This window comes from Miniopterus natalensis, chromosome 13 (genome assembly GCF_054644295.1).
Source record: "Miniopterus natalensis isolate mMinNat1 chromosome 13, mMinNat1.hap1, whole genome shotgun sequence".
Taxonomy (NCBI): domain Eukaryota; kingdom Metazoa; phylum Chordata; class Mammalia; order Chiroptera; family Miniopteridae; genus Miniopterus; species Miniopterus natalensis.
The window spans coordinates 24,930,520-24,951,958 of NC_142093.1; the positions used below are offsets into that span (position 1 = coordinate 24,930,520).

Consider the following 21,439-nt stretch of genomic DNA (forward strand, 5'->3'; position numbering starts at 1 on the left):
CCCCCTATGACTTTACTGGAATGATTTGTCTGAGCATCTGATGTTGACACAGCATTCAAATGTGTCTCAATAGATCCTCCTTGACAGTTTCTTGGCCTTGTCAGAAATTTTAGTGATCCAAGAGTGTGAAATAGACTTTTTCTTTTTTCTTCGGTCTCTGGATAGCCTAGGTTTGGTAAAACCCCCAAAGACAGCAGCTGGGATCTTTCCAGTCCTGCCCTCACTTTTTTTTTCATGTAGCTAAAGCATAATCTGTAGAGTAGGAGTGTAAAGCTTTTACTGTTTCTGTAGTGGTCTTTAATAAAGGACTTAAAACACAACAAAAGTATCTTGGGATCCATATTGCACGGTCAGAGACACCACTGGTAATGTTTGAAATAACCACTTCCCTTTTTGTCTAGTGCGAGTGTAAATGAATCGTGGGTAAATGTAAAAAGTTCTAATGTTTTTTGTAACCACTGGTCATTGGATTAGAGCTAGGAGAAAAATGTTGATGAGCTTGGGTTAGTAGACATTCTGTTTCCTTATTAAAATAATGAGAGTGGCCTTAGCAATATTTTTTCTGATATATCTTCTTGGGCAAAGGAAACAAAAGAAAAAATAAACAAGTGGGACTACATCAATCTATTCCTGAGGCTGTCTTGGAAAATAAATTTTGGATATTAGTCCACTTTATCTAAATTGGATTATATTCTTTCTTCATTAGGTGTGCTTATATTTATTGTGAAAAGGTTTCATTTTAAAATATAACTGGAGGATATGAAATGGGGAGTCTTACATATGGGTTCTCAGGTAAACTAAATTGAAAGACTAAAAGAGTGATTTCCCATAAAATGCCTGATTTACAGAAAACTGAAACAACTCTCGATCAATGACCTCCACCAAAAGCTTTCCCCATCCTTAAGACAATGAGGTTTTCTGCTTGGACTCTGGCTTCCCACCCCCTCCTCTATTTCTTACCCATAAATAAAGCCTGCCCAAATCCTCAGTGAACTCACTTGTAGCTTGCTACATTTGCATGTCCTGAATTGCAATTCCTCTGCTGTTCATAAATAAACTCAATTTTTGGTCATTGGGGCTTGCCTCAGTTTACCTCTTGTATTTAAGAGGACACTAGAAAAATCTGTGGGGATCTGTAGTGATGTCTTATTTCATTACTGATACAGGTTCTGGTGCTGTATCTCTATTTCTTGTTCAGTGCTGCTGGGTTTTATACATTTTAAGAATGTTCAATAATAAATACTTTTGGTTTTATTAAAAAAATGAGAGTGGACCACATGTTCCAATGTTACTCTAGTGTCTGGTACAAAGCCTGTAGGTATCCTGCAGGTATTTGTGGAATGGAGGGAGGGCTTGAAGGAAAGAGGGATGGAAGGGGGAAGGGCTTTGGTTTGGGGGATTGTTTTCTAATAATCTTCTCTGAAGTAAATTTGCTTTTGGGAAATGCTCCCTGTGATAATGGAATGCTTTCTAATTTAACAGTGCCGAGCACTCTCTAAAAGACTGGCCTTGGCTGAAAAGTCCAAAGAAACCCTGGCAGAGGAGATGAAAGTAGCCAGTCAGAACATCAGCAGACTTCAGGTGAGTTCAAAGTGTTACCTAAGCAGTTTTTATATGTTTTTTTTCATTCTAAGCTCTTGGGCAGCAGAGTCAGCATTTTCTTTCTAAAGTAGTGACATTTGACCTCTAGACACACATTTTTCTAACCACTTTATTTCTAACTCGTTTTAAAGTAACATCTTACTTAGGCAAGGCAAAAAGTGGTTGTGTTGTTGGTTTCTCTGACTTGATTTTAATTTTAAATAGTTTTATAGTCAACATTTCTTTTTTTGGTAAGTAAAATTACTTTTATTTTCATAAATAAGAAGAGAATTCATTATATCAATAGCACTGTTAGCCGAATGTTAGCTGTCATTATCCAAGTGAAGTATGAAATGAATGCAGCAGTTAAAGCACATAGTTACATCTCTGTACCCTTCATGCAGCTTCTTTACATTTCTCAACTTCCCCAAATTTCCAACACTATTTCAAAGAATGTGATAAATAATGGGATATTTTAGGCACGAAGTGTCACCTTTGCTGAGTCAACAGAGTATCTGCTTATGTCAGAATTGCCAGTTATGGATTAAAATACCTGTATTTACTGCATTTTACAGAAGTACTGAGCATATTACATGTTTTCATTCCACATATATGGTATGGTAGTGTGATCCACAACATGTCAATGTGAAGGCATTTCTTTAAATACTACTTACCTACACATTTCCCTTTCTCTCCTCCTCCCTGCTAATCCTGTCCTATTACTTTTACTCTGTTCCTTCTCTTTGCTTTTCATAAAACTGACCTAAACTGAAAGGTGGGGCTGCAAAATATTTCTCCTTACTTAACTGCTTTGTTTTAAAGCCTGTTTCCAGAAAGCTTCCATTAATTATAAACATGATAAGGCAAAGAAAAAACACATTAGCAAAGCAACACCCACTTCCTCCCAGTTTCAGATTAGTTTATTAGATTAGCTGGCAGCACAGAATTAGAGTTTAAGGGGCTGAAGAGAGCCCAAGAGATGGGAAGAGAGAGGAAGTTGCTTCTTTCTAGGAGGGTCCTGCCTGGAGGGCTGTGGGCCATCAGGTGTGGACTTCTGCACCTCACCAAAGGCTCGGAAAACCTGAGGGGACTTGAAAAGATCAAGTAGCTCTCTTTTTTGTGACAATTTTATACCTGGCATGGGAGGAAATGCTTTCATTTTTTGCAAAGACATTCAGAACATTTTGAAGGCTGAGAAAAACCTTTTCCTCCATTTCTTTAAACTTTGTTCTCTTTTTAGGCCTTTGGCTTAACCTTCATGTTAATTGATTGTATAGGTCATTTAAATAAGTTGCTTTTCAAAAAAATTTTAAATAAATTATAAAAGCTTCAGAGTGGTATGACTAGTGGGGTTTTGACTTTCTTTTCCCCCTCTTTTCCTTTGCCATTTAGGATGAACTGACAACTACTAAGAGGAGTTATGAGGATCAGTTAAGTATGATGAGTGACCACCTGTGCAGCATGAATGAGACACTGTCCAAACAGAGAGAAGAGATTGACACACTAAAGATGTCCAGTAAGGTAAGGGAGGGGAGGAGGGGAGTCTCTCTACAATATAACATTTAACCTATTTAATATAAGGTATTCCATTGAAGTGTTTATAAGTCATTTAAAATATATATCTATATCTATATATCATTTGTCCTCTTATCCAAAAGTAAAAGTAAGTTTCTTTTGGCTAAGTTGTAAGTTGAGAGAAGATCTGACCTCTAAGGCCCTAATACTGTGTCCTTTGCTTTTTGGTGTTTCTGCCGCTGTTGTACAAGTTCAGGGGACTTTTAGGTTTATGATGGGGCTTGCTCTTTTTTATATGAACCTAAAATGGTGCTATTGAAGAGTAACCCTCTTTAGCAAATTTATTCTCATATATATCCATTATAATCTAAGAATGTCTTGTCCTTTTAATGCCAAAATGTTCTTTTGATTTCATTTCACATAAAGCCTCCAGGCTGGGGTCAGTGGATATTGGCATTATTTTTATGTTGAAATGCATATCCACATACCATGAAAAGTAGGATTTAGGAGGCCTAGGACTTGGCTCCATGCATCATCTAGGAAGATGCTTAGCACATTTTTGGTAACTCAGACGATACTGTACCACCACCAGCTTGGATTTACGGTCTCCAACCTGTGCTCTTTGAAATCCACAGCTGCCCCTTGTTGATTTAGCAGGCATTTACTGAGTTCCTGCTATGTGCCGGCACTGGGAAGGAAATAGAGATGCACAAACCACAGCTTTATTTTAGCATCTGCTGGTGGTGGTGCAGAGCAGCATTCCGCTTAGTTAGCGTCTCTTTGGAAAATATATCATGTTAATGTATTGGAATCTTAATGTTATATAGTTATGTTTCTCAGGGTAGTTTCATGATATTGATTGGTCTCTGGCTACTTCGGAGAGTGTCTGTGATGTTTTTCTGGGCCCTCTTGTGATGATCGTAACCAGCCAATGTGGCTTTGATTATGGTTCTCCAGTTACTTGTGCTTCAGGAAACTTGAGCTTGGAGGTAGGGGGTGGGGATTGGTCTCTTGAAGAATGCTTCCTTTAACCCCTTTGGTTTCTTGATATTGCAGCAGGGCAATAGCTAGCTCATGTAGAAAGTACATACATTTGTATGAGCAGTATGAGAAAGCCTGTTTTAGCACCTAACATACGAAAGAAAGTAGCAGGGAAACTTCAGACTCCAGAGCTGCAGAAGGCATTTGGTTCTGAATGGAGAAGAGTTTATGTTGAGTACAGCAGAGCTCATTGCAGCTACCTTAGGGAATTTTCAAGCCCTCTCAGACTTTTTAACCTAGTCTTTAAAATACCTTTCATTAATAAAACACTGAGTTAGAGCCCGGCCAGCGCAGCTCAGAGATTGAGCATCGACCAAGGATCCAGAAGATCAATTCCTGATCAGGGCACATGCCTGGGTTACGGGCTTGATCCCTAGAGGGGAAGGCATGTAGGAGGCAGCTGATCAGTGACTCTCTCAACATTGATGTTTCTACCTTTCTCTCTCCCTCTCCCTTCCTCTCTCTGAAATCTATAAAGATATATTTAAAAACAAACAAAAACAAAACAAAGCAGTGAGTTAGAGGTCCTCCTTCACTTTGTAGTGCATATTGTTAACCTTCCTTTGACTGTTCTGTGATCCCTGTTGCTTTCTCTTTCTCCCAGTCCGTTGGTAATTCAGATTGCCAAGGCATTATCTTATGGCAGAGTTGACCTTGTCTCGACTGGATACCAAATAAACATCCTGAAACCATTTTCTTGCTATTATCTTGCTCTTACAATGTTTGTATTCTGCAAGCATTTCCTACTTACATGAAAAGAATGTATTTGGATCTAATAGTTAAGTATAGGAATTTAATGAGAATGTTTTTCTAAAAAGTGAACTCCAGAAAGAAGAAAAGTTATGCAAAACTGGGAAATCCCAATGTCCATATGTAAGGGAACTGGGAATAAGTTATCTTCCCCTCTAGCTTATTTTCAGCCAGTATCCAGATTCCTTTTGACAGATAATCATTCCCATTTGATCTATTAGACCTTTAAAAGGTATTTATTTTAACAATAAAGAAACATGTTTAGGCTAAAATTTTTATCCAGTTTAATGAAATCCTAAACTCCCTTGTCTTTGGAACAAAAGGAATATTTGAGGTTTGATAAATCCAAGATAGCTGTATTTTCTTTCTTTTTGTTTTTTAATATATCTTTATTGATTTCAGAGAGAGGAAAGGAGAGGGGGAGAGAGAGATAGAAACATCAATGATGAGAGAGTCATTGATCGGCTGCCTCCTGTATGCCGCCGACTGGGAATCGAACCTGCAACCCTGGCATGTGCCCTGACCAGGAATTGAACCCCGACCGCCTGGATCCCAGGCCTATGCTCAACCCTGAGCCACGCCTGGCCGGGTTGTATTTTCTTTCTTTATTGTCTGTCCTCAGCCCCCAGGGAGATAATGGCCCATGAACTTAGAGTGGGGAGAGTTAAAAGTAACAGACTGCTTCATGATTACTAAATAAAACTTACCAGTGCAAGGTTATCAGTTTTTCTCCTCTTGGAAAGTAAAGTCCAAAATGAAATATGGCTTCCAGACAGCTTGGTTGATAAACTATGTGAAATATTTTTCTTGAAGTTTGTGTTCTTATTGTTGATATTTTTCTTTGCACAGGGAAATTCTAAAAAGAACAAGAGTCGATAGTTTACATATAGCTGGTTGGTGACTTCTTTCCAGAGCTGCTACTGCTGCAGAAAGCTGCAGGGCCGAGACTCCACGTCCAGTGCTGGCCGCCTTCAGGAAGCTGGAGTGTTGTTGGACCTAGTAAACTAGTCAGTGTTGTAAATGGCCTTGAAACATTTAAAATATATTTGTAACCAGTAAGGCAAATACAGGATTTGATGTTGACAGTAAAATGGAAAACTATACACATACCATGGATATTGTAGGTTTCCTTATGCTGTTTTTACTGTGCACTTTTTAAAATTAGGTTTTAATTTCAGTATGTAAGAACAACAAATATTTTGTATATTTTCAAACTCAATTATATGGTAATCGATTTGGTTTCTATGGAATAGATACATGTTTCTGGATAAAATGCTTACATTGTCAAACCCATTACTTCTCGCTATAACTAAAAGCAGTTTCCAGATCCTTTTTGAAGACTTTTTCATTCTCTGTCTCTCTCTGTCTCTCTCTTGGAGGGAGTGGGCCTTGCAGACTTCAGATCTTGTGGGTTTATTATCACTGTCTTCGGCTCTTCAGTACCCTCTCTGTGTTGGAATAATATCCTAAGGAAATTGATGTCAATAAATTCGTACTTATATCAAACCTTCAGTCTCTCTATGAAAATTTGATAAAGGAAATTAAAACCTAGTAGAGTAGGCTTTATAAAGTTTACCAAATCCCAATTGACTTAGATATAATCTTTCCAATCCCATAAATTGGAATAATTGTACGGTTAATCCTTTTATTAAGGCTTTGAGTTTTGCCGTGAGAGGTACTTGTGACTATGCTTCAAGCTAGGACCCCTGAGCCCTTTCAGGCTCCACTTGGTTTATGTTATAAGCATTGTATCATTTCAGTGTACACCTCAGGGTGTCTCTCTTCTACATCCATTCCCCTGCCCTAAATATATGGATTGCTCCTTTCTTCTGAGTTGCTTGCACAGGCCCTTTTTACCCCATGTCCGAGTCCCCAGATTAGCTGAGATATTCTGGAAATCCCTTCCTCTCTGCCTCACACCTCCCTGTCTGCAGCTCCATCTCCCTTGAGCCTCTTCTCTAGGCTGTTGCTAATCACCCTCCAAAATGCTTTATTATGGTTCGCCTGAGAGCTCACCACCAGCTTATCTCTGTGCGCAGCAGGTAAGCCAGCCCCTTGGGCTGTGCCCCAAATCCTCGCTGCCTGTCATAGAGAGGCAAGTTGTTGTGCCCAGTCTTCACAGTAATGAAGTGTTTGGATCCTGCCTTGGGATCTTTGATGAGTCAGCTCAGTCCCATTCGTTCTCGCCTTTTGAGTTCATAGCCCCTTTGCCCTTTTCGTGTTCTGTGACCTGCCCATTTCCAGTTCTCTATCAACTGGAACAGCTGTTTTCTCCTTAGCTGTGCCTAGGCTTTCAAAACACTGTGAGGGAAACATCAAATCACCTCGCTGATTAGCTCCATCATAACTTAGGGTTTCAGCCCCTGCCAGGCCTTCAGTGTTTCCTGATAATCATCTTGGCATTTTTTTAGTCTATTCCTGTTCCTTCTTTGGAGGGTTTGGGACAAAGGAGGGATGTCATCTGACTTACATTTTAATGGAATTGTTAGCTCCTATGACAGATTATAGGGGAGCAATGGTGGAAGCAGGGTCCAGTTGGAGGCTATCACAAGAATAGGAGGCTCTTGAGAGAGGATGGTAGACTAGACCATGCTGGTGGCAGTGGAAGTTGTGTGAAGTCTGTTTCTGGATTTATTTGAAGAAAGGGTTGATAGGATTTGCTGACAGGTTTATCTATAATTGCAACTTCTCCCCTCTGTATTTCTATTCTCCTCTGCTATATTTTACTTCTCAATGCTTATTGTAATCTAGCAGACAGTATGTTTTGCCTGCTTATCTTTATTGCCTGTTTCCACCTCTAGAAGATAGAGCTCTGTGAAGGCAGAAGTTCTGGTTGGGTTTTTCACTGCTGTATTCCCTGTACCTAGAACATTGCCTGGCATTCAGTGAATATTTGTTGAATGAGTGTTGATTGGGCGGGATGTGGAGTGTGTGCGAGAGAGAGGAGTCAGACATGAAGCCAAGGATTTTGGCCTGAACAAACTTGCCTGAGAGAGAAGACTGAGGGAGAAGCAACTAGCTATCTAGTTGTAACTTAAGCCAAATACCTGGGAACCACCTTTGATTCCTCCACACATCTTACTGGTTATCACATTGAGTCTTCCTGCCTTTGCAGTATCTCTTAACTCTAACTGCTCCTCCCTTGATACCTTAACTCGAGCCCTGGCTACCTAATATCTGGACTACTCTTTCTTGTACTCCAGACCCTTTTATCAGAGCATCTTTCTAAAGCATAATCTCTGCAGAACCTGATGGAAAGCCTTCACATGGCTCCTCACTGCCTGCTGGGCACCGTCTAGCTAGCAGGGGCGTGTGCGTGTGAGACATGTGCAGCCAGCCGTCTCTCACTATTTTGTTTGTTTGAATGCTCACCCTAGGACATGCTTAGAGAGAGGGGGGGAGAGAGAGAAACATCGATGTGAGAAAGAAACATTGATCGATGGCCTTCCATACAGTCCCGGCCTGGGTATTGAGCCCGTAACCCCGGCATGTGCCCTGATGGAATCGAACTGGCAACCTTTAGGCGCCCAGGAGGACACTCCACCGACCGAGCTGCTCTGGTCAGGCTCTCTCCCTTTCTTTTCATTCTTTCCCTGCATCCACTGTACTTTCCCTCTGCCTTTATGAAAACCCTTAGACCTCTAGGTCAGGAAAAGCCTGTTTTTCTGTCAGAATCTTGGGATTGTTTCCCTCTTTGCTTTGGTGACTGAGGTTTGTGTCTCCTGCCAGCTGTGAGCTGCCGGAGCTCCCAGACCAGCCACGCTATTATCCCCATGTGTCTGGTCCCATAGACCTGCAGGCAGGACTTGTGGACTGGTTGTCCATTATATGAGGGTCGGTGCATCCTGGGGTTTCCTCAGGCTGAGAGACAGGGCGGAACTGTAAAGAGTGCATTTGGTTTCCTGGCAAAATTGTCCCCTTTTAACTTAACTTTGCTCTCTTGGCAGAATCCCTTCCCAAGGCATACAACCACCACCATTTATTAGCCATTTACCGTAAGTCAGGCATGGGTAAGACTTGACATGTATTATTTCATTTAAACTTCCAATAACTGTTTCTCACTCGTGCTGTTACTATCCCCATTTTACAGACAGAAAACTAAGGCTTAGAGAGGCTAAGCAACTTGTCCACGGTCACACAGCTAGTAAATGTTGAGCCAGGATTCAACCAGGCTAGTCTGATTCCAGAGCCTGGATTATTTATACTGTACTATGAGCCTTTCGGTTGGGGCATTCACTTCGGTTCCTCAGGTGCTATATTTTTGTAGGATAAAATATGTAATTTCTCAGTAACTCTAGTACTTCACTCAACTGTCCCTTTCCATGTCTTCAGTAAGTACCCTTCACCCCTTCTTTCAGTCAACTTTTAGTTAGCTTCTTGGACTAATCGCCTGGCACAGTGTTTGCCTTTGACATGCTTTTTTTTCCTTCCTTGATGCTTCATTATTTACATATTCCTCGTTATACAAACATTCCTAACTACTGAACTCTGAATTTAATATATTTATGCCACAATGCTGCCCCTTCCTTCTAGCCTTCCTTCTGTACAAATTTTATTATTTCTCTTTTTTAAAAGGAATTTTCTAAAAAGGGACATCTGTAATATTTTAAACAAAAATAAATTAAAAAAAAAAAAAAAAGGAATTTTCTACCATACACAAAAGTAGAGAAATGAATGCAAGCCCTTATCTCCCCATCACTTGTTAAGAACATTCGTCAATCTTTTTTTTATCTTGTTTACACACTTCCTTTTTCCTGGAGTATCTTAAGGCAGTGCCCAGATATTAGCCCATTTTGCCTGTAAATACTACAGTTATGCATATCTTTATAAAAATGGTGAGTGGTGACTTCTAAACCTGCCTTATCCATTTCATCATGCATTCAACAAGTATGTGTTGAGTGCCTGCTATGTGCTCAGTCTTAAGGAGACTGTGATAAGCAAAACAGACATGCTGGCTGCCTTTGAGAGCTTACAGCCTGCTAGTGAGACGGCGAAGTGATCGTGTAAATGCATAATTACAAACAGTCATATGTTGTCTATCCTGCCCTGGGACTGTCTCAGACCAGCAAGTGAGAGATAACACATAGGGCTATAATTTCTTAAAATTAAATTTCTGTATTTTCACCAAAGTTATAAACTTAGTTTTAGTCAAGCTGTTCTAAAGTACTTATTACAAAGAAAAAAGGCAAAACAAACGAATAATAACAGCCCCCCCCCCCCCCCCCCCCCTTTTCATGCTCCCCAGAGAAAACCACTTCACTGTTTTGGTGTCTGATTCCCTAGTTCCAAATAGCATGTTACTTGTGTTTTCCTGTTGGGCATTATCAATTAATTGACTTCACACTTGGAAGATGAGGATTTGCCTGTGTTTCAACTGCCTCCCCCTCCCCACCACTCATATACACATACATGCTTTCTCTTTCCCTATCTTCAAACTAGTTACATCAACTTTTGATTAGGTCAGTATTCAGTATATACTTTATTCAAGTGCTGTTCGTAGCTGAGTCATATAATGTATTATGATGACTTTTCCTTTCCTTTACAACTCTTTGTTTTCCCTGGAGTTAATCATTGTCTTTTAAAAAAAATTTACTTACTTTGTTTTCTATGTTACTTTATTCCTAAATCTCTCCCAGGTGTATAATTCTCCTCTCAGTGTGGTCAGATTCAATTGGGTTTTCAGCCAACCCCATCTTCAAGAAGTCTCTCCTCGAGCCCTTTGACCTTCTCCAGGCTGGGCCTGTTGTTCTCTCGGCCATCAGTCCTGCTGCTGTCCTGGGGTCGCCCTTCCTCATCACCCTGGGCATCAATGCTTCCCACTCTTTTTTTTTTTTCAATATATCTTTATTGATTTCAGAGAGGAAAGGAGAGGGAGAGAGAGAGATAGAAACATCAATGATGAGAGAGTCATTGATCAGCTGCCTCCTGCATGCCCCCCACTGGGGATGGAGGCCGCAACCCGGGCCTGTGCCCTGACCGGGAATCGAACCCCGATCGCCTGGATCCCAGGTCAACGCTCAACCGCTGAGCGACGCCCAGCCGGGCCTTCCCACTCTTAGCATGACCCTCTTGCACTCCACGAGCCCTTTCTGTGACTGCCCTTCCCTCTGCGTGCCACGGCAGCCTGTCTCTCAAAGTCGTATCTATTCTTGTCAAGTCCTCTGCAGCATGGAAAGGAAATCGAGTCATTCTCAGTCTAGGCACAGAGTAGGGACTCAGTTGGCTGAAGACCGCGTAGATGTGAAAGCAAAAAAAAAAAGACTTCTAAGTAACATGCACTGCTTCCTGGAGAAGATGGAATTTTTGGAACTCATGGAAATGACATTTCCTACGTTTTCTTTTTTATATACTACAGGTTCTTCGTTGACTGTAAAATAGGAAAAGTTTCACGAGCACACACCTCTCTTTGTAGCGATTCAATTATTAACCTTGTAATTTAGTCCTGTTTTTTTTTCATGCATATATACAATATTTGTTTTTAATCAAAATTGGGATTATAAAAAATTCCAGATGAGGGGGGGAAAAAAGGTTCTGTAATAGGGCAGGGGTATAGGTTAGCTGGCTGCACAGCTCCAGGGGGCACTGTTTACATTGTTATATAGCAGGACCCGGTGAAGGGAAAAGACCCTGCAGGCACAGCTTGAACCGCTCTGATTAACAGCATGTGTCTTGTGATAGCATTTTAAACACCCCCTACCCCCGACATTACGTTGTTACAAGCAATACTGCTCACTTTTCAAAGCTGATAAAATTGGATTTTCCATTGCTTTTGGTAAGAAACTCTATCAGTTGAGCTAACATACTTTTAAACAACATGACCACTTTTCCAGTTCATTATCCATGAAAATAAAACAAAAACTCAGCTTCACTATTTCCAAACAAAAATGTGAGAGAAAAGTAAAACAAGGAACCAATTAGTTAAGACAGTGACCAAAAAAAGTTGAAAAAAAGGCTCTTTCCAAATGATGATGAATTAAAGCCTTCTTTAGAGCAAAAACCCCCAGAGAGAAAAATGTGCAGTTTATAGTTTTGTTTTTTGAAGCATTAACCCTGGAAGTTGCTCCCAGCTCTTGAAAGGCTTTGGACTCTGTAACTTTAACATATGAAGATGATGGCTGAGAAAACATCTGGCAGAGCCGCACTGACAAAGGCTAGTTTGTTCTGTGATAGAAGAGGAAGCTTCTGTACTTGGCTAAGGGCCATGTCCTCAGACGCCATGGTGATAAATGGAAAGCTTGTCAGTAAGTGGTTGCCCAGGCTTTAAATTTTTAAGCAGTTTAGTAATTAGCTCCAAATTAGGAAATTAACTGGCAGTCAAAGCATTAGAGCAGGAAAACCCATTATAGCTCTTCGAAATCTTAGAAAGGAAAGGTTATAGAGCATTCAAATAACTGTTTTCATAAGGAGAGGATTAGAAGAATTGACTTCTAGGTGAAAACACGATGGAGGCTATTGTCCGCTTTGCAGGTATAGGGCCCTCAAAGGCACCTCCCCCACTTAGAACCTTTGTTTTTCCAGGAGCTTTAATGATCTCTGAACTCAACCCCACTGCTCCTTAAAAACCAGTGGAATAGCCAAGTGGTGACACCACGTAGGTCCAAGAATAGAATCAACACAGTTCAGTTAACTAGCAAAGAACAAAATGCCAGTCACATCTTGCTCAGACGCTAAAGAATATTCTCCCTCTCTTAAGCTTTCCTGTATATCTTCAGGACACTTCTGTTGTGTTAAACTGTCAACATATCTCATGTAGTCCTTTTCAGGTATGCCATCTCCCTAAGCAACCACAGATGTGCGAGGCAGGAACCATGCCGTATACTTACCCCCCCCCAGTCGCGCAGAAAGCCTTGTACATAGGAGGTGTTCGCTGAATAGTAATTGGGTACATGTTAGGGGGCAGGCCAAGGGACTGGCCAATAGCAATGGTCAGTGTAGCTCAAGCCACACCTGAGTGTCCCATTTCCAGGACAAAGGATAGCCAATCGTGGGCCATTCAGAATTAAGTGATCATCCCCCTAAATATCATTGGTTTCAGCTGGCATTCTCAGTGACGATGCAAGCCTTCTATTTACATCTGGAAATTTCCACCCAAAGCGTATTCAGGTTTCCTCATGGAAAAGGTGGTTTGCAAACATGATACGTTCTGGCCTTCAGACATCAGGCCGGAGCGTATCATGCACCTAAAATGGTGATTTTGTTTCCTGTTTAATTTTCACTTTTGTTGAAACCCATCTGTACGTACCCTGTAATCTTTTTTTGGATATGGCTCTTCGAAAGCCTTCACTCCATCTTGACTTAATGTTGCAACATAAATAGAGACTTAATTGATGTAAAGTTTTTAGAGAGGAATGTTCTTAAGCTTTTAGGGCTAAGCTTGTCCTAACTCTGAAATCCTCACTTGTCCCAACCACATCCCCCTTTCACATCAGGCATTTCTGCAAATTGGTTTGAAGTTATAATAATCGATCCCAACAGCTTCAGCTGGTGCGCGTTTTGAGGCGTTTCATGTTAATCTACTGGAGTGTATCAGCAGAGACTTTGGGAACCCCTTGTTAAACTGTGGAAGTCCTAAATGGTTTCCATGAAAAGGCTGCCAGGAAAGGGACCTGTTAAGAAAAAGGAGAGTGATATCACCTGAAGGTCTGCATAGTGTGAGCAAGGAAAAGAGCAGGAATGGGTGAAGTGAGGTCACAGCTGGGGATGACCGGCTTCGGTGGCTTAGCTAATTGATGCCAGGCTGAGCTGTTTACCAGCAGATTTGGACACAAAGAGACTGCCAAGAAAGGGTCCTTTGGAAATACGTGATGGAGTTACAAGAAATAAATCACATTCATGAAAGTGGCAACCTTGGGGGTAATGCTGCGTCACACAGAAGGGGGTGGTGGTGGGGTGCTGCCCCTTGCAAAAGATAAATGGTTTTCAACCAATTATTTGGTCTTTAGGAAATTATGGGCCTATTTGTTTTGCAGAAGTGTCGAAGTTTCCAAAAGAGATTTCATTCATTAGGTGGGCTACCTACTAATCAAGGCCATACTGCTTTTTCAAAGATAATAGATTTAAAAAGGTACACTCAGAACTCTATTTAAATACAATGATGATTGCTATTTGTCAAGTGTATTGTTTCCCATGAGTCAGTCCTTTCTCCAGTTACCTGTGGCATTTCCTGAGGTGGGCTGGCCTCCCTAGGAGGCCCACTGGCTGGACAGAGGACATAGGAGGTTCAATTTGGAGCTTTAGCCGGACAGTGTGGGCTCAAGGCACCTGTTTTTTCCCCTTTCCTCTACCCTCCTCTTCCTTTGTCCTTCTTGCCCTGCACCTCTCTCAGCTCCTCACAGGAAGCCTGACTCGGCCCAGTACCTGTTTTTTTTCCATAGAAGTCTCTGAAAAGTCATCTGCCAGTTGACTTTCCGTTCTCTAGTCTCCATGACCATCACCATGAAGGTAGCTGGAGGAAATGAGGAAGGGAGGCGGTCCGGTGCCTTCTACTCTTTGTTTAGGGTGTCTTAAGGATAAACACAATTAGAAATTTTATCTGAAACTAAAAGTATCCTAAGTAGATCCTGGCTGTGTGACTTCAGGCACTTCCGTGCCTTCTCAGAATGCTTCTTTCCTCATAGCCTTCTGTGCAGGTTCTTCACTCTGGCTGGAGGTTGAATATCTTCATTTCACCACAGAACTCCAAAGTGAAATACGAGACTAGACCTGAAAGAGCATTTAAAAGAACCATACTGTCATTCAGAATTCCCTCATTTCATTTCTACCATCCAGGCAGAGCACAACTTGAGATGTTTTCTAGGGCCTCCTAACCCCTTCTTGGGCCTAAGCCCTCTCTTCCCAGATAGTCCATCTTCAGATGTTACACCAACACTCCTCCATCACCATTTTGAGGCCACAAGGATCTTGGTGCCTACCGTATGCCAAGCCCTGGGAATACAAAGTGAAGAACACACCACTTGGGTCAAAATATCCCTTTGCTTAAAAACTTCCATGGATTTCTTTTTTTTCTGCTTCCTGTCCAGTTACACATTCCCATCCAAACACTTCCCACCTCCCCCTAAGGCTTCCAGTCTTGCCAGCCTCCAAAGCACCCCTTCTCCCCTAAGTCTGTTTAAACCCAATTCAAGCTTCCCATCCTGAGGTTGGGCACAGGGTAAAAGGCACAGGCAGATCTCTTCATTCTGATTTGCTACCAGTGAGGCAGCCCCACTTTTAAAAGAGGCCGAGATGCCAAGTGACCTGCCCAGAATCACCTGCTAGCAGGTGATGGAGTAAGGACCAAAAGCCACCCTCTCCCCTCTCCCCTGAGGGCAGCTCCCCTTTTCCTCTTGCGCACTCTGCAGGGAGCACACAAGAGGCATCTGCGAACATTCACCTCCTGCCCTGTCCACAGGGCGGGGTTCTTCACCAGGACGTCCCATGTCCTGCAGAGGACTGACTCACCCCAGAAGGTGAGGTTTCATCTTTGTGGTTCATCTTACTCTAGACCAGGGCTGGTCCTACTTCTGAAGGAAAAAGCAGCACTCAGAAGCTTCAAAAACAATTCTTTAGTTCTAATCACAAGAAAACAACAAACAAACAAGAAAAAAAGACACCCAACCAGACAAAAAATCTCAATGAAGCAAAGCGGAAAGCACAACCACAAAGCCCCCACCCTCGCCCCATTATCTCACTCTCAGATGACCCTAAGGGCCCTTCACCGGAGTGCAGGTTGGCTTCAGGCCCCAAGGGTCCCAGCCGCCCGCTTCAAAGGGGCTGCTGAAGGGGACTTACAGTTCTCCCCTCCCCTCCCTCCTGCTCTCTCCCCACTTTGGGGACTGGAGACGCGTGGGATGGAAAAGGGAGAAGCAGACATCGGAAAAACTTCGGGGGCAGGAAGGCAGTACAGACGGAAGGGGGTAATCCGGCAGGGGACAGACCAGGATGGGGAATGGGGAGGGACTGGAGTGTTTTTGAGGAGTGGTTGCCCCACCCCTCCTCTCCCCTCGGGTTGGCCACGGGCCCTCCCCCTCCCCTCCCCTACCCCCTCGCCTCCCCTCCCCCTCCCTCTCCCCTCCTCTCCCCCTCCCCTCCCCTACCCCCTCGCCTCCCCTCCCCCTCGCCTCCTCCCCTCCTCTCCCCCTCCCCTCCCCCCCGTCCCTGGCCTCCCCTCCCTCTCCCCTCCTCTCCCCCTCCCCCCCCCGTCCCTCGCCTCCCCTCCCCCTCGCCTCCTCCCCTCCGCCCCCTTCCCCGCCTCCCTCCCTCTTCCTCCCACTCCTCCTCCCGGTGTGGATGGCGGCGGCCCGAGTCGGAGCCCCAGCGCGCTGCCCGTGAGTGACCAGCCCCAGGGGACGGGACAGACGCCCGACGGGGAGGCGCGGGGGGCCCCCGCCTGGGGTGGGGAAGTTGGGCGGGAGCGCGGGCGCCGGGACGCGGGCATCCCCGGCCCGCGGGCGCGCTGCGCTCCGTCTGCGCCTCCGCGCTCGCCGCCCCGAGCTGCCCGGGCCGCGGTGGCCCCGACGGGGCTTCCCTCCGCACCCCGGCTCCGGCTACTGGGACCTGGGGCCGGCCCCAAAGGGAAAGAGAACTCGGTGAGCGAAGACCAGACTCCAGACGGCCGAGGGCGGGCCGGGCCCGCCAGCCCCCAGGTCCCGGCGTCCCGACGCGCGCCTCGGCCCTTCCTCCGCGGCGGGGCTCCGGGCGCGTCCGCTCTGCCGCTCCCGCACCCTCCTTCCGCGGGCGGCTGCTGTCCCCGGGTCGCCGCCCGCGTCCTCTGCAGCCCCGGGAGGCGGTGACCGCGGCGCCCCGCCTGCGCGGACCTTTCCCGCGGGAACGACGGCGCTGGGGTTGGGGCCGGCTCCCGGCGCCCGCAGACCGTACCTTGCGCGGCCAGGGGAAGTTAAATACTGTGTGTTCCTTCTTAGGTGTCGCTCTTTCTATGGGTTGGCATCTTTTTAAATCCTTTTCAACTCTTCCTTTTTTCAGTAACGATAGCTCATGTAACTAGCCTTTCTGATTCTGAAAAAAAATAAAGAAAAAGAAGAAAGATAAAAAGAACGCTTGCCGTGCAGAGGCGTTCTTCGGAAAGTGAAGCCTTCATTCCACACGTCACCGTTTCGGGGGAGATGGGAGCTCCCTGTCGCTGGGTCTCAGGCTACCCCAGCCGACCGTTCCGGCCCGGCTGGAAGGTTAATTTGCCCGACGCCGACCGCAGTGCCCTCGGCCTGCCTCACCCTGGCACATTCCGCCGCCCCCTCCCGTCCTGCTCCCTCGCCCCCCCCCCCCCCCCCCCCCCGGCTCACAAACAGGGGTTGTGAGGACCAGGCGGTGGACGGGCTGACACGAGCAGGACCACAAAGAAAAAGCCTCACTTCTGCTCCCGAGGCCGCTGTTTCGACCTGACTCCGGTTGGGTGGAAGAATGTGTAGTTCATGTGTGCGGTTTTATGTCGGTTCGCATTACGGCTGAATCAGTGTTTCCATGACAGGCCTGGTCCTCTGGGTGCTTAGAAGGAGCTTGTTAATTCTCAGGTGGGTCTGGACAGATCGAGTCTGGAATCTGGATTGTGTTTGGCGGGGGGAGGGGTTGACCCGGCTGGAGACGCGGACCAGCGTCTGCGCTCGAGCTGGGCCGGAGCGGCAGGGGGCCGCCGCTGGGAAGGAGGAGCCTCCCCGGGCAGCCGGCGGGCCCCTAGCCCCAGGCGCTGATCTTTTTACTGTTTTTAGGGAGAAGCACTTTTGAAGAGCTTCAGCCATTCCCGTTTCTACACCAACAGTAGGTGCGGCTGCACTAGATCAGGTCCTGAGCAGTCTGTCAGAACAGGTCAAGGTGTTGAGCTATTTGGAAATAGAGATTTAAAAAAAAGAATTTCGTTGGAAATAAACTCCTGTACTTTAAAAAGGATGTAATTCCTTTTCCTCTGCTGGTTGAGTTTGACTAGTCCCCATTTGTATGAATTAGTGAAGTTTTACTGTAGTCTTAACGTGTCATTGATAAGGAAGTGTTGTGACTTCCATTAAAAAAGAAAGTTTTGAACTTGTTTGACCCTGTTGCTTAGAAAAACAATGCACTCAGATAAAAGTCTTCAGTCTCTTCCCCTACCGAGAATTTTTAATAGTGTATTTAATGCCCCAGAAATCAACCTTACGGTTTTTGGAGAGAACTGGCCTTCTGCCTTCTTTAGCTTTTGTGCCAACACTTCATGGAATCTTGTTAAACTGGGTGGTTTGCCATCAGTCACAGGGGTTTGCTGTGCAGCCCCGGATACTGTACTCTGGACGCTGGGGAGAGGAGTGCTAGCGGTGTGGCCCTTACTAAGGAGCAGGTGTTCTGGATGGGGAGAGAAAGGGAAAGCAGCCAGTGATTATCCAGATGGGTCAGATGAGATGTAAATACAAGAAGTGTGGAGCCTGCAGAGAGGAAGGGGGACAAGGGTCATAAAGAGGTAAAATAACCCAAAGGAAAGGATGTGGCCGTTTAAAATCATATTGTACAAGAATACCGAATTACATAGGACATGCTTAGGGTATGGTGTTAAATGGTAAAGGCAGGTTATGAAATAGAAAGCAATGTAAACTCACTCTTTAAAGATACATCCAAAAACACTGGAATTATATGCATCAACATGGATGGCGGGATTATAGGTGCTTTCGATTTTCTTTGTGCTTGCCGGCATTCCTCAAATTTTTACAGTAGTAATAGCTAAGATCTATTGAGTATAAAGCACATACAAACAGCATTTCATTTAAAAACTCTCTGAGGTATGTACCATTATTATTGTTCTCCTTGTATAAGATTCAGAAACTAGAATCAGAGGGGTAACTTCCCAAGGTCACGTAGCCACTATATGCCAGTTGAATTCAGGTCAGTGGCCAAAGTCTGTGCATCTCAATCCTAATGCCTACAATATCCCTGCATGTGTGTTATTATTATTTGAATTATAAGAAAAAATAGAGAAAGGAAGGGTGAGAGTATCTTGTGCTTTAATAACTGTATTTTGATTAATTATAAAATGCCTCTGTCTCCCATCTCTCCTGTCTCCCACTGTCACCTGTCTCTTTCTTTTCTTTTTTCATCCACCGTCACCTTTGGAAATCCTTGGGAATTGCTCCAGACTTAGCCAGAGGTAGCTCTCCTTCCTTTGGGAGCCAGCTGTACCAATAAGGATCCGCATTCCTTGGAGGCTTCCCAGGGAGCTGGAGTTCCAGGAGCCCCGTGGGATTCTGGAGCAGTCCCGGTACAAGGCAGAATGTTTAAGTAGATCAGGCAAATTATTCTTCAGAGCTCTGCCAATGTGGGCTGACGCTGTTCCTGGCGTTGCCGGGGGAGTGTGATGGATAGGAAGACCCAGGGAGAGCTCCCGGGCTGCTGTTACCTACGAGGTACGCGGGATGTCGGTAGGAAGGCCGAGGACTCATGGAACGGGAAGGAGAAGAAGGAAAGCTGGTTGCTTCTTGGTGCTTATTACTGTGAAAATGCAACAATAAACTAAGTTTTAGAAGACTGGCTGTGTGGGCTAGCCCATGCTGGTTTAGTAGATGTGGAAATATTCAGTGTGAGTGGTTCTGGGGGTAGCTCTGGGAAAAATGCCCACACACCTCGTGCCCTCCAAGGCAACCAGGCCTCAGAGGTCACCTTATCCACCCTCTTCCAGAAACACACCTCGATATCCCAGGAGGATGGGCTTTTCTAAAACACCTGGTCGTTCAAATAATACTCCTGTAGAAGGAGGCTTCATCTTTACTATTCTACAAAGAAGAGATTTCTGGAAGGCTGCTGCATCTAAATCATCTCCTTGTTGAAAAAAAATTGTAAGAGTCAATGGTAAGAAGTCAAGACACCTTTCCCAAATTATCATACTTGGACCGGTGTCCCAGATCTTGTAGACATTTAACCGTATGAGAAAAGTCCTTCTGGTCACGGTGCCAAGAAAAGTTCTGTGAGCAACTTGTTTGTGTTTTCTTGTGGGTGCTGTGAATCCTTTAGTTGACGGTTCGCATTTTTTATTCGGCCAAAAGGAAGCACAGAGCCAACTCAGTGGCTTACTTCTAGCATAGGTACAGCACTTTATGGCCTCTATTTTTTGATAACTAATAACATTGTTATACGCTTTTTATTTCCTACCTATACTTTTCCTTGGGTCCCAGTTTTCTCACCTACTTTACATTGTTTCATTCAATGCATTTTGGAGGCTGCTACTTCTGATACCTCACTCCTTCCTTCTGAGTTCATTTTTCTTCATGTCAACATAAATTTAGTTCTTTCATAAAAGATCTTTGGCAAACTTTAAGGTATTTGTATTCCTGAAAACATCTCTATTTTGCTCTTACAAATGAGAGTTTGACTGAGTGTAGAATCCTGGACTCACAATTATTTTCTCCTCAGTACTTGAAAGATATTACACTCTTATCACACTGCATCTATTGCTACTCCTGAATATCAGGTAACTTTGGGCAAGCTACCTAATTTCTCTCAGTCTCCTGGTCTCTAAAATAGATCATAGTACCACTTTAAGGATAATTGTGAGGAGATAATGTCTACAGAATGTTAGAATAGTGCCTACCGTTTAAGGAAGCACACAAGAATTGTTTATTATGAGTACTTCTATATTTTTTTAAAGAATTTCTTGGCTTTCTTGGGTTTTACTAGTTCATTTAAATGTTAGTTTGTCTAGTTGCCCGCCTGTGCACATACACCGAAATCCTGTAGGGAATTTTATTAAAATTGCATTCAATTTATATTCCAGGAGAACTGACATCTTCACAATAAAAGGTCTTCTCCTTTTAGTCATGTGAACGACTGGTGATTTCCCCTATAAATGTCTTCACACAACTTTCGCTGTATTTATTTCCAATAGGTTTTGTTGATATTTTTCATGATATCCTTTTTTCTTATTACATTTTCAGATTGGTTATTTACTGGCTCATAGAGACATTCCTGCTTTTTGAATTTTGATCTTGTATCCAGCTCACTTTTCTTATTAGGTCTAAGAATCTATATGCAGATATTCTTTTTTTTTTTAAATATATCTTTACTGATTTCAGAGAGAGGAAAGGAGAGGGAGAGAGAGAGATAGAAACATCAATGATGAGAGAGTCATTGATCGAGCCCACAACCTGGGCATGTGCCCTGACCGGGAATCGAACCTGATCGCCTGGATTCTAGGTCGACGCTCAATTACTGAGCCACACCTGGCCAGGCTATATGCAGATATTCTTGAATTTTCTAGGTGGACAATCACAAAACAATAATTTGTCTTCTTTTTCTATTCCTTCTGACTCATATCTTTTTCTTGTATTATTGCATTGGATAGATCCTCTGGTACAGTGTTCTATAATAACAGTAGACATCCTTATCTTCTTACTGTCTTTAATGAGTGCTCTTAAAGTTTCTTCATTAAGCATGAAGTTTGCTTAAGGTTTTGGTATATATTCTCTATAAAATGAAGGACTTTTCCTGTATTAATACTGTTTAACAAGTTAAAAATTTTATCATGACCAAGTGTTGATTCTATGTAATCCTTTAATGTTTTATGTGAATTATATGAGATGATCATATAGTTTTCTTTCTTAATATT

At 43.7% G+C, this 21,439-nt stretch overlaps 2 protein-coding genes across 3 annotated transcripts in view; both read left to right on the forward strand.

The window, feature by feature from the left end:
• The window catches only part of PPP1R21 (protein phosphatase 1 regulatory subunit 21), a 54,396-nt gene extending 48,003 nt beyond the window's left edge, over positions 1-6,393 (forward strand). For both annotated transcript variants that reach the window (XM_016222176.2, XM_087823540.1), the window contains exons 20-22: positions 1,483-1,581; positions 2,974-3,102; positions 5,737-6,393. In XM_016222176.2, coding sequence (XP_016077662.1) covers positions 1,483-1,581; positions 2,974-3,102; positions 5,737-5,766 — 258 coding nt within the window. In that variant the 3' untranslated portion in view covers positions 5,767-6,393. The remainder of the gene's footprint in view (positions 1-1,482; positions 1,582-2,973; positions 3,103-5,736) is intronic.
• A 9,721-nt stretch (positions 6,394-16,114) lies between these two features.
• The window catches only part of STON1 (stonin 1), a 40,929-nt gene continuing 35,604 nt past the window's right edge, over positions 16,115-21,439 (forward strand). The window contains exon 1 of the mRNA XM_087823541.1: positions 16,115-16,193. Coding sequence (XP_087679667.1) covers positions 16,156-16,193 — 38 coding nt within the window. The 5' untranslated portion in view covers positions 16,115-16,155. The remainder of the gene's footprint in view (positions 16,194-21,439) is intronic.